Consider the following 13,490-nt stretch of genomic DNA (forward strand, 5'->3'; position numbering starts at 1 on the left):
TGGGGCAGGAAAGTCTCCTTTTCGTGTAAGTCTTTAGGTGTACTCTCATGGTGTTCACCTGCAACATTTATTTTAGTTCTGACTTCTGTTGTCCCTTTTGGGCTTGTAAATAAAAAATTACAAGCTGTAACACAGTCATGAAACCAGCCACATAGTCAGTGTGATATCACTTTATTAATCATCTCAGGGCTTTACTGAAATCTGGTGTAAGCAGGGACCCTTTATGGGAAGCAGTTACATCTTAAATCACTTCAGAATGCAGCCAGGTTAAAAGAAAAACAAGCCCCATATGCAAACAGCCCCATTCTCTAGTCCAAGTATTTTCTGTGAAAGATTTGCACTTCTTGTTAGCTTAGCTGTAAAGAAAGGGCTGATAATGAAAGCTCCACACAGGCTGGTGCAACTAGAAAATAATTGGTGATAAAGTAGGGTGAGTAAGAGCTTAGCTAGCTGCTGAAACTGGAGATAAAAAGCTGCTTTCCTCTACTGGATTTGGCTGGGTGAAGTTGATTCTCTTCACAGTAGCTTTGTGTGGTGCTGTGCTTTGGATTTACAGCCACAACGGTGCTGATAACACAAGGTTGTTTTTTGTGATTGCTGACACACAGAGAAGAGGTCGTTGCTGCTCCCTCACACTGCCCTGTCAGCAAGTAGACCTGGGCTGCAGGAGAAGTCACGAGGGGACAGATCTGAGACAGCTGACTCCAGCTGAGTAAGGGGATAGGCCATATTCACCATGCAAACTGGGAGACACCTTTAGGGTGATGGTGTTTATCTTCGCAAGTCACCATTACTTGTTGTGGGGCCCTGCTCTTCTGGAGGCAGCTGAACACCTGCCTGCCTGTGGGAAGCAGTGAATTAATCCTGTGTTTCACTCTGCTTGTGTGCACAGCTTTTGCTTTACCTATTAAACTGTCTTTGCCCGAACCCATGAGTTTTCTCACTCTTCTGATTCTCTCTCCCATCCCACTGGAGTGGAGTGAGTGGCTGTGTGGAGTTGGGCTCCTGGCTGGTATTAATCCACAACAGCCCTTTTCCTCCCAAAGTGCTGGAATGTAAAATGCAAGCTGTGGTCTCAAGCAACACAGTGATTTTACTATTTCTAATAATGGTAGATGAAGATAAGGAAAAAACCAGAAAACACAACAGTGTTTTGTATGTAAACACTTGAAATGGATTTATTTTTTAAAAAATCATTTTTACAGTTGAATCATACAGTATTCTTCTGTATGCCTTAAAATAAAAGCCTCCAGCTTTTAAAAATGCTGCCCAGTACAAAAGTGCTAATGTAAAACTGTAGTGTTTATGTATAGAAACCATCACTACACATCACTAAATATCACTCTAAGTAGTCTCTTCACCAGTATCAAGGTGTGGAGAAGAGATGGAAGATAAGACTTCATAATATTTAAGGGCTTTCTTCTTCAGTCTTCTTCAGTTCTTACAGTTCAGTCTTCAGGAGCTTCAGCGCTTTCTGCATATTTGAATACACTAGAAATGAAATATTCATGCATGTTATTTTTGCTGCAACTTCCTCTGCCAGCAACCAAAAATGCTGCAGAGATAACGTCATTATTAATAAAGCTTTTAATCACATGCCTATTGCTATAGGGATTCAGATGCACTTACTCTTCCAAGCAACTTGTGAATATCATGGTTTAATTTTGACTGGTGAAAACTTTCATTAATGCAAACGCATGGGCAGAAACTGGAGCTGTGCAGCAGGGAGGGAGGGCTGTAGCAAACATCTTTCCCTGCTCCCAGAAGGTTTCCTGACCTGGCCTGTTAGAACTCGTGTGTGAGGGTTCTCACCGTTGCTTGCAGTGAGCACTGCTGAATTATGCAAGTTCCTACTGATGTACGCTTGCTTTTAAAACAGATGGATGCTTAAGGCTCCAGGGCTCTGCCACCATTTTCTTCATCTCACTGAGTTTAAGTCTAGCATCCTGTTTAATTTTAATCCTGGTTAAATGTCTTTCAGCAAGTACGGCTTGTGAGAATCTGTAATGCCTGGTGTTATTCCTTATCACATGAAAAATGTGACTGCTTTCAGAGTATTTTCAGAATGTGTCAGAACACTCTACTTACACAGTGAAATGTCAGAGGGCTCATATGCATAGAGACGGTTTGAGTATCTTCCAGTAATATCTGCTCTCACAGTCAGGGAAGGGTCTGGGGAAAAAAGGGTGAGAAAGTTGGTAGAGGTTAACCTTCAAGCGGAAGGAAATAAAAAGAAATAAACCTTTCTGTACTCCTGCTTGCTTCCTACATGTTTCTGTGAGACACGTCTGCTTCTGCTGACTAAGAGATTGTTCTAGGGTTACTGACATTTCAGTTTTAAGTGTTGTGTTTGCGGGTTTATTAGGAATGGGATGAGCTACCCATTCCAGTGACTGTGGCATCTTGCCATTGAGAGGAATGCTGGACCTGTGAAGGTGGCTGGGATTGATTGGATATTTGATCCACAAAACCAACTAGAATCTTTGTATTTCTTGTGGAATAAATTCCTGTTAATCAGCCTGAGGATTTGAGATGCATGGTGCAGCAGGGGCTCTGTTCTGAGATCAGCTTTGATGCTTGAGGTACTCACCTATGAACAAAACCCGAGGGACATACTGGCCGTCAGGTGCAAGATTCTTGTCTGTGGTTTCATACTTAAAGAAAACAGAGAAGGTTCCTAGTCAGGGAGGCCATGTTACATAAATAGTTTTTTCCTTCACTGTACTTTGGGTTATGAAATCCAGCTCAAATAATACTTCTTGCAGTTTAAGAAATTCACTGGGATGCATTTTTTTTAACAGCTGGAATTGCAAATTGGTAACAAACATTCATGTTATAATTGAACTTTACATTCCCTCACATTTTGAGTTTATGATAGCTACAAATGAAAAAGACCTACTATCAAATCTGTTATGCTTCAGCAGTGGCCATTTTCCTAGCCAACCCTAGCTATTAAGTTAGAAAAACTGTAACTAAAAGCAGAACTTTGTCTCTTTCCCTTAATTAAGTGTAACTGGGAAACGTACCACAAGGTTCAGGAGAATGAACTTTTCAGCCAGTTTCTGTATATCTTTGTGTTCAGCAAAGACCTTCTTGAGGGCTAGAGTAGAAACAAATGGGAAAGAAAATTGAAAAGATGCCCCTGAAGTATATTGTCCTCCAAAAATAAATTCAAACAAGCTGATGAAACAAAATGAGAATTTCCAGTTTACAACTGCAGCAAAGATTTTCAGTTCATTCCACTGGAACATGATCCACTCATTTATATTCTGCATTAAAGAGTAATTATAATAGTGCAAAATGTCTCATCTTCCTTCAGACAGTGTAGTTGGCTCTCAAATTTGTCTGCTTAGGTTTGAATTTGAACATCTGACCCTTTAAACCTCCTGTCCTCCTATTGTGGTTTCTGGCCCCAGTTTTTAAGGCACTCAGTAGTACAGCATGTAGGGCTTCAGACTGAAATGTTTGGAAGGGTTTAAATGCTTGTACAAAGACCCTTCTGGAGTTACTGGAGCTATGGATGGATGCAAAGGTCTTGCCATGTGGATTGACTTGCAGGAAGGAGGGCCCTCAGATAAATTCAAAGACCCTGGGAAAAGAGCAGTCCCAGCTACCAGAAATCCTGCAAGATCTCCGTTTCAGCCTGGGTTGATTTAGTCCCTGGCTGGATTCAGTCTCAGTCACTGATAATATTGAGAGCTGAATATGTCCTTTCCAACAAATTACTTCTCACAACTTGTCTTGCTGATTTGTCAGAGGTCAAACCCTACTGACCTGTGCTCATTTCTCTATCTATTCTATATCATGCAATACTGAGTTACCATTTTTATTTTATTTCTACACATTGGAAAACACCTTCGTGGTACAGTAACTTGAAGAACACTCCCCATGCTTGTGCAGGCTATTACTTCACTAAGGTTTAATCAGAACAGTGGCTGATTTTAGATATTTGGGGTTTTTTTCCCCAGTGCAAAAGGATTACCTTGGCTGTGCGGGCAGTCTTCCAAGTGGTGGATAATCATCAGGGGTTTCTGGCTGGAAAAGAAGAGCCCTCGTTAGGACCGGGGGAGGCACGGGGGGCTCAGGGTGGGCACTGTGGGGCTCAGGATGGGCACTGTGGGGCTCAGGGCGGGTACCTGTGCTTGGCCCGGAAAAGCGCCTCCTCGTAGGTCTGCGTCCAGATGAGCTGGTCCCCCCAGCCTGCGGGAGGGACAGGGGACACACACACCCTCAGACAGCGCCCTACAGGCGGGGCCGGGGACCCCGGGTCTGAGTCCTGCTCCTGCCCACCTCTGCCAGGAGGGGCTTGGAACAAACCCGCTGCCAGAGGGCTTTAAATCAGGAATGAAGGAGGGGAGGGTGCTAGGAAATACTAGAAAAGGTTTTGCAGAATGAGTTGCAAGAAAATGGAATTTTTTAAAACAGCATAGTAGCTGAAATATTCACAATATTGCACTTTAAAAAAAAAAATTCGGTGGGGGGGGGGGGTGGGTTCAGTTATTTGTTTTTTACCTCTGGAGAGTGTCTGAGGCAGTTTTGGCTTAACAGTAGTGTCCTTTGTATCCTTCTTGCCTGCATCCTTTGCCAGAGCACAGGAGATGACAATGAGCAGCAAGAACATGGACACGTAACTCTTCTCCATGGCTGCTCCTGGAACAGGTGAGAGAAACTCCCCGTCATTGTGGTGCCTCCCAGATGGGTGCTGGCGGTGAGGCACGCAGCAGATAAGGGCAGGGTAGGCAAAGCAGCAGCTCAAGTCACAAATATGCAGCGGGGTGAGTCAGGGCTGAAAGGAACAGCTCCAGGCAGGGGCCTGGGCTTGGGGGCACGGGAGCGTGAGGTTTGCCTAGCAAACCGCCCTGAAGGACCCGGCTGCTTCCCACTCCCCTCTTTGTGCCATTGTGCTGTGGCCCTTTTAGGATGTGCATGTTTGTTAGTTTCTCTCTCTTCTTTTTACATATATTGAATATGCTCAGTAAAATAACTGAGTTATGGCAGTTCCAAAAGTCCTTGCAAGTCCTAGTAAATTCACTGTTCTACCTTGATCTCCCAGTGCTAGAGTAACCCAGCAGCAGGTGCTGAAAAATTAATTTGTCTCAGCTCTTCCCCCATTTTGCTGTGGGAGCAACCCAAATGAGAAGTTAGAATGTTAAGCTAGGCTTTACAGTGAACATTAGCATAGACACAGCTTAATGGTGTTGTTGAAGCTTCCAATCCTGTCTTTTCCCTTAAAAATATCATCTAATCGTCAAACCCAGCAGAATCTATAATAAAAAGAGTGGAGAGGAGTTGCTGTGTGACAGAGTGAGAACTGAAATGGAGTTTGAGGGTGGAAGCAGCACAAAGCAGAGAGCTTTTCCTGAGCCAGACTAGGGCATGGAGATGAGACACTCTGATGGAAAGCTCCTCAGCATTTCAGCTGAGTTGTTTCTATGAAGGGGAAAAGCACTTCAGCAACATGACCCTATGTTTTCTCATTACATTTCCTCCTAGAAACAATATAATGGGTACAAAAAGCAAATTTAAGATATTCTAAAATCAGTACAGAACATTGAAAAGATTCATAAAAGAACCAAAACCAAACCAAAACCAAAACAACCCAAGAAAAAAGTAAAAACAAGCCTACAAAAAACCCCCCACCACAACAGTCTGGCTGATTTTAAAGGTCAGACAATGAAAACTAAACTCCAGGGAAACAGAAGTGTTTTTCCAGATAAGAACTGCAGGAGGAGACATTAGCTGAGTTTCCATGAGCGAAACAGTGCTCTTTGCTACTGGCATGTCCAGTAGAGCTCAACCATCCATAGAGTCCCTGTTTCAAGGGTATGAAATACAACTTTTGCAGCAGACTGCTTTTCCACCCTAAGAAAAGTCTCCTTGGCAAGGAAGAAAATTGCATGGAGTTCAATTAAACTCTGTGGATTGTCAGGGTTACTTCAAGAATTGTTTGGCTAGAGCTGTATGGCGGAAGTAATGCTTCTTTAAAAAGAAAAAAATTAAAATAAAAAGGTATGGGACAACCAGGAAACTGAAGATCAGGCACATTTTAGGCTGTTGTGGAGGCAGCATGCAGAAAGCAAAGACAGAGGAACATTAAACTTGCTCCTTAAAAACTGTGCTTCTGGAAGACTATGTTCACTTTTGAAAAGTTTTCCAAAATAACCCCTCTTCTCCTGTTTTTTTAACCTGCAAAGCCAGTATTTCTCTAGACGTTTTCCTTCATAACAAGCTGTGCTGGACTGTGCCTGCTTTGCTGCAGTCTTTTCTTTCCACTGATCAGATTCCCCATCCCCAGGTAGCTCTGGCTCACGGCTCCCCCTTCTGAAGCAGGGAGCGTGCAGTGCCTTACCTTGTTTACTCTCCCAGACGCCTGCCAGGATGCGAAGGTGTTCCTGATTTCAGCGTGAATGCTGCTGTTCCTACTGCCTATTTATGCACCTTCACACCCCAACTCCACCCACAAGCTTTGAATTTGAATACTACTTTCGGAGAGCTAAACTTTCCAGTTTTTCCCCACCGAAACATTCAGAGTTAATTTTGTAATTAAATAACATTACCATTTCCTGTCAGACACTCTATCTAAAGTTCAGAGACATTTCTGTAGGCTTTTGGGATATTTCTTGAAAGGTGATTTTAAAAGACTGGCAAGGATCCAAGTCCAGGTAAGCTTAAGTCAAGACTCCTGATTTGCCTGAAGAGTGATTTGTCTTTTTTTGATTGGTTGGAAAATCAGTATGGGTTGCTGTTCTTTTAATCCTTAGAAAAAGTTAAATTGATGACTCAGAACTGTGGATGTTAATTAAATTAATAACTATGCACATTATACAGCTATGTGTGCACACTTGCACATATAACAGCACATAGAATTGTGATCAAACATAAAAAATTTGGTAAAGGTCTCCAGAAAAATGTGTTTGGAAGCTAAAACAAGAAACTGTGTTCATAAGCAGAGATCTAAGCCAACATTTTATTCAAATTCCACAATTAATTAGTTGTGGAGACATTTATTTTTACCTACAACATGAACACCAATCATCTTAGGTTTCAGATACACATTTAATACAGTGCAATGCTCAGGAAAATGAAACCTGGATGGTCATTCCCACTGCTGCACTGACCACACACGGTCCTTCCGCAGAGGTCAGTGCAAGCCTGTCCTCAGCAATATATGTTGAAACTACAGCATGTTCTCCTTAGTGCATGCCTCATATATTTCAGTGAGATTAAAATCACATGTTCATGGGCAGTGAATACTTAACATTACTCAGCTGGGTAGATGAAATCCATCAGATATGGATTTTCCTGTTTGAAATTCACAGTGCTCTCTGATGGAGAGAGCACCCTTTTGTTACAAATAAACTTGAGAGAATTAAGAGCTTTGGATCTTAGTGTGGATTTGGTTTGGTTTCTGTTTTTTTTTTTTATCATGAATAGTAATTAGGAAAACAAAGTACAGAAGCAAGATGGTGAACTCAAGCAAAAAATAATTATTGAGTTCTACCATGCTTTGTTTAGCTGCTTAATGTATTAGGAGGGTGAAACCAAAGATTCCAAGCATATCAGTCATTTTAGCTGCCCTTTCTGTATGTTTCATGAAATAAGTGTGTTTTCCTGAGAGAATCTGCATATACATTTCTTCTTCTCCAGCACTTGTCCCTGAAGATTTAGAGATGTAATTTGTTATCTTCTATATTGTCTATCCAAACCACATCCACTCAGGTTTTGTTCCGAAACATATACCAAAAGTTTCCAAGGTCCATATTTTGACCTGGGTCCACTCACTTTGGACAATTTAGGTACATTCTTAATCCACTTTAGTCTAGATGCAGAAGTAAACCTTGGGTACCCATTTTGGTCTCAGCTTACCATTCATAATTGTAATGTAACACACTCTTCGCTGACTCTCTTCTCAGGTCACACCTAAGAGCATTTGGTAGTTTTAAAGCCTGTAAAAGAAGTTCTAGCTGCTCTCTGGTGATGTGAAGAGATAATGAATAGGTGGGTTCTCGCTCACACACCTTATAAAAAAATTGGATTTTGTCTAAAAATGCATCCTCAAAGCTACGCCTCTACCTGCTCCTGGCTCCAGCCTTAGATATATCTCCATTTCATTTGCACCTTTGCTTTCTCCTGTTTTCAGGAGATGCATTTACCTTAGCCTGTTTCCATTTAGCCTAGTTCTGCTCTGACAGAATTGTTTCCTATAGGAAACTCAATAATTCAAGTACAACTACTCACAGGGGCTTTCCTGTCAGCTCAAACCCAGTGACCCCAATGCAGATAGTTAGATTTTTCTCTAAACCAGCCTTGTGCCTTGTTAATGAAGAGAAAGGCGAGCTCAGTCTTTCCCACAGTTCCTGCTCAGGACCCTGAGACTGTACCCAGCCACTAAGTTTTCTTCTGGCCTTTTATAATGGGTTACTTTCTCTGCCTCAGTGACTAAATCCTGCAGGGACTCCAGAGAGCTTCAAACAAAATAGGACTATTCCAGAACATTTTCCTATTTTGCTATAAAGATCTGGTAGACCCTATTACTGTTAATATTTAACATCTTTACAAAACTAGTCATCAGATTTTTAATATGATTTTGGTTCCCCTGCTCTGAGATGCCTTTGTTCATTGTATTATACAGAAATTTGCACAGCTTCAAATGGCTGATGTTACATCTGTTCTGAAGGCATTCTCTGAAGTGCTTTGTTTGTCCTTGTTTTTTGTAATACACGAGTTTCAGAATTCAGACATTTCTCCCAATTTCATAATAAACACACGTTTCCAAGTCTTATGATCTACTGCTTAGAACAAATATCGGAAATTTACATGGGAGGAATGAGAAGTAATGAAAGAGATGTGTAGTCAGACCCACACTAGCAATGCTCTGAGTCAAAGCCAGAGACAGACAGATCTGGAAACCATCAATCTTCCAGTGCTCTTAAAGCAGTAGTGTATTGTAAGACATTGTGGTTGAAAGCAGACAAAATTTATTTGAGCACTGGTCAAATTTCTGTTGTCAGTGCTTTAACCACATGCAGGTTTTTATCACCTGAAAGCTCTTTGGATGAAATTTGACTAAAATTTCTGGAAAGCCTTATACCCCTAAATTTAGGAACGGAGACACCCTCTGACAGCTAAGAGAGATGAAGGTCCCATTTTGTTTCCTTCTTGCCCTGAAATAGTTCAAATCCTTATCATGAGTGTTAGAGGTAGGTGCTGTCCGGATTGGGAAATGCCATGATGATTGATGTCCCCGGTCACACAGGCCAAGACTGTTTATTTGTATAATAGTCATTTGTGCTGGAGCAGGCACTGGATCCCAGGCCTGCTCAGCTGTGATCTGTTAGGTAAGAAAGTGATTTTTCTCACACTGGCTCAGGAAATATTTGCTAACACTTGCAAATGGAAAGCACTACTAAAGGAGAAACTGGTATCTTATAAGTGGTCCAGACATTCTCCTGAGAGTTGGAAGGCCGTGGTTCAACCATCCCTTGTCTACTTTATTTTCATTATTACAATGCCACATTTCAATACATGGGTGGAAAGACAAAAATTCAGCAGATTTCTTTGGCTGAATATTTAAAGCTGGTAACTGGAGCTCAGATAAATTTTTGCTAGGAATCTGATGATTTGTCCTGAAGGATGATGGTTTTCCAAAATATCCCAACATTTTCCTCTTTTTAGCTGAATAAATTACTCAATTAACTTGCAAAACCTACAGTTTACTGGTAATATTTTTTAAATCGGCTAGCAGAAGAGATTCTAAGGATTGAAAATATGATAATCTGATTCTTTAATTACTGCTTGCAAAACAAAAGAGCAATCCATGAGGATTTTGATATGTCTGGAGGCATTTTTTTCCACTTACACGTGGATATTTATATTACAAATCACCACCATTTGATACAGGCTGTCGTGAAAAGCATGGAGCATCCCTTATACAGTTTTAGATAAAGATGTAGGTTTGTCACGTAGCCAGTTCTTACACCATACTCCGTTTTGAGTTGTGATGTACTGAGATGTCTGGAAGGCATTGCTGAATGACATGTTTTAAAATCACTAAGTCATTTGAAGACCCATATTAAATACACTTGCTCTTGTATTGTTTAATGCCCTTTTCACAACAATAAGGAAACTGTCATGGTCTATTACACCAAGGAGTTTCAAGGATTTCAGCATATGTGGAACTTAATTGCTCAGTTGTGTTTGGTAAGAGAAAGCCTGATCCTGGTAGCATTTAGGTTTAACTTTGAAATATTTTTTTCAGTTCCACAGGCAGGCAGCAAATGAGTGAAGAGGGATTCTGTGATGAGAGGGATTGGGAAGCTGGGAGTGTACCCCAGCCTGTGAAGAAGATTATTTATCTGGTCTTTATCTTAACTGGGCAAGTCAGTTATCATCAGCAATGCCTCATGTCTGAAATTCTTATACTGAAGTAAATGCATTTTAATAAATTTAATAAATTAAAATAACTAGCTGTGTCTAAAGCCAGAGAATTTGCTGTACTACAAAAATAAATGACTCCTTCCCTGTCTGAGCAACTGATATTCAATTTTCAGTATTGTTTGAAATCTGTAAGCCAGCACTTTCCTATGTTGTTATACCTCAATATATGAGAACAGTGGGGAAAACATTTATGTTTTGAATAGCTTCTTTTTGTACTTAGTATCACACAGGCAATTTTAAACTAGCCCCTTTTTGTTAATTAAGCTGCCTTCTGTTTCTGGCCTGGCTTGGTCCTTGAATGATAAACTCTATTACAGGCAAGTAGCTGAGCCACAATGTTCATAATTCAACAAGTCTCCCAGAGCTGCCACCTTGCTGTGGTCTTTCTGTAGGCCTCCTTTGTGTTCTTTGTTCTTATTTTAAATTTATGTTTGTTTATCTGTAACCCAGACCCTCTCAGTTCTCCTTGTGCTTTGCCTCAAAGATCAGAAACCTCTGGCTTCTAGTGAGGATCAGTGACGTGATGTCCCAGATCTGACTCTAGAATTAATGGTCCTTAAGTAATAAGCGATGGGATTCTCTTTATTCTCTTTATTCTTGCTTACTTACCTGAAAGTTTGCAAAGATAAAGGTAAAGGATTCCATCCTGTTCTTTTAATTTTTTTTTTTGATGAGCAGTAAACATATCTCAGTGAAATTCCAGCTGAAACCACTGACACAACTGCTTTCTTAGCCCCACTGTGGCTTCTGTGCTAATATAATTTTTTAAAAAACATTTCTTTTGCTTTGGGGCCAATATCCCAATCAGCATGACCTCTGCAATGAAGTGTATGCATTCATTCTGCTGAGTTTCTCTCTCTCCTGGTATTGTTGGTCTTTTTCTCCAAGCTGTGAAGACTCTGGTGGTGTTGATACTTTCTGGCCTGCATGATGTGCTCCACAGAACCCTCCATCTTCTCACAAATTCTTGACATTGCCTTGGTTTCTGTATTCATCACAGAATGTGCAGCTTTAGTCAGCCACACAGACTGCACAGTTTTAGTGGACTCCAGTGCTGAGTCCTTTCTGCAGCAGGTCTCACAGCTGCCATGCCTTAGATGTTCCACCACATCCTCACTGTGTCCATGCCATGGTACCATTTTTCTCTCTCTGCTTCAGTCTGAACCAGGTAGGGATCTTTTCTTGGGCAGTTCTAGTTGCCTTGTCAAGCTTAAATCTGGGATTTAGCAGCCTCATTTCTGAGCTGGATTTTCCAGATCCTGCATATTATATTTTTATCTGTGTCTAAGCCACAAAGTTATAAAATTCACTCAAGGTATAAAACCCTTGATGTTTTCACCATCTTATTTTACCTTTTTTTCCCTTACTTTTTCTTTTTTTTGTGGGGGGAGTTTGGGGAATATTTTTTTCATCTTTGTGAGGAGGATAGTGTACCACTGGCACAAATTACTCAGAGAGGTGGTGCGATAACTCTTCTGTCAGGTTTCAAGGAGTTATTCAACAAAATTTGATTATTAATGCCACTGTTCAGTGGTCATGCAGGGGGACAGGGTTGGAAGAGTACTTTTATCCAGCCTGACCTTCGACTGTTTGTAACATGAACCTTGAAATAACACAGCACCCTGTTCCAGCTGCTTCATGCTGAGAGGTGCTTCCTAATGCAGAATGTTGAACGCACTTCTGAAAGCTTCTCACTACAATCCTTGTCTGCAAATATTGACCTAATTTAATTCCTTTTGTTATATAGTATGCTAATGACGTGTTGCAGACCACTGCATTACCAGCAGGACAAAGAAAGTGAGGGCACATTCACAGTTCTGGGTCCAGTTCCGAGCTCCCCCGTACAGGAGATATGCACATACTGGAACAAGTCCAGGAAAAGGGTTCAAAGGTGGTGAAAAGATGGAACATCTGTCATTTGAGGAGGGGCTGAGAGAGCTAGGACTGTTCAGCTGCAGAAGAGATGGCTCAGGGGGATCTCATCAATGTGCATCAATACCTGATCATGGGGACCTCCTTGTCCAGAGGAAGGCCACAGAAATGATCAGAAGGCTGGATCACATCCTCAACAGACTGATTTGGGGTTTTAGCCTTGAGAAAGCTCTGGGGAGACCTTACAGCATCTTCCAATACCTAAAGGGGGCCTATAAAAAGGCTGGAGAGGGACTTTTTCAAGAGGGTGTAGGAATAGGACAAGGGGTAATGGCCTTAAAATGAATGAGAGTAGGTTCAGATTAGATATTAAAAATAAATCCTTTACCGTGAGGGTGGTAAAGCTGTGGGACAAGTTGCCCAGAGAAGCTATAGATGCCTCATCCCTGGGAGTGTTCAAGGCCAGGTTGGATGGGGCTTTAAACAGCCTGGTCTAGTGGAAGGTATCCCTGCCCACGTCAGGAGGGTTGGAACTAGAAGGTCTTTAAGGTTCCTTCCAACCCAAACCATTCTACAATTCTTTGATTCTAATTAGAGAAGAAAAAGCCAGACTCTTCTATGACATCGAGTGACAGGATAAGAGTCAATGGAAATTCAGGAAATTACATGCAAATATAAAGTAGAATTTTTTTCCTTTTGTAATGTGAGGATGATTGAAGACTGGAACAGGTTGTCCAGAAAAGTTGTGGAGTCTCCATCCTTGGACATATTCGAAACTCAACTGGGTATAGCCCTGAGCAACCTGCTGTAGGTGACCCTGCTTTCAGCAGGGGCTTGGACAAGACAATCTCCAGAGGTACCTGCCAAATTCAACAATTCTGTTGTTTGGTGAATCTACACATGTAGTATATATGAAAGAAAGGTTAAATAGTACAAAGATGAACTTATAATTGGACCCACACATATCCTGCTCTCAGCTACACCTGATCTGTTACCCAATATAAGGTAAATTAATGGAAAAATGCCATACTATGATCACAGATTAGAATATTGTTGCTGGAACAGTAATGAATGGTTATTAACTTTTACCCGTGAAGTGCTCATGTTTCACAATGGTGTGGGTCATACACTGTACAAATACAGTTGTAATGTCCCTATCCAGGATAGCTAGCTGGCTGTTC

General features: G+C 41.3%; 1 protein-coding gene across 1 annotated transcript; it reads right to left on the reverse strand.

Annotated features, from left to right (window-relative positions):
• Positions 1 to 1,151: 1,151 nt before the first annotated feature.
• On the reverse strand, positions 1,152 to 6,414 carry AGR2 (anterior gradient 2, protein disulphide isomerase family member). The gene is made up of 8 exons (XM_069007069.1): positions 6,350 to 6,414; positions 4,513 to 4,650; positions 4,137 to 4,200; positions 3,983 to 4,035; positions 3,027 to 3,100; positions 2,591 to 2,654; positions 2,089 to 2,172; positions 1,152 to 1,491 (listed from the first exon to the last, which is right to left on the reverse strand). The coding sequence occupies exons 2-8, from the start codon at positions 4,640 to 4,642 to the stop codon at positions 1,442 to 1,444; spliced, it is 519 nt and encodes a 172-aa protein (XP_068863170.1). The 5' UTR covers positions 4,643 to 4,650; positions 6,350 to 6,414; the 3' UTR covers positions 1,152 to 1,441.
• Positions 6,415 to 13,490: the final 7,076 nt, after the last annotated feature.

Source organism: Aphelocoma coerulescens, chromosome 2 (assembly GCF_041296385.1).
Source record: "Aphelocoma coerulescens isolate FSJ_1873_10779 chromosome 2, UR_Acoe_1.0, whole genome shotgun sequence".
Classification (NCBI taxonomy): Eukaryota; Metazoa; Chordata; class Aves; order Passeriformes; family Corvidae; genus Aphelocoma; species Aphelocoma coerulescens.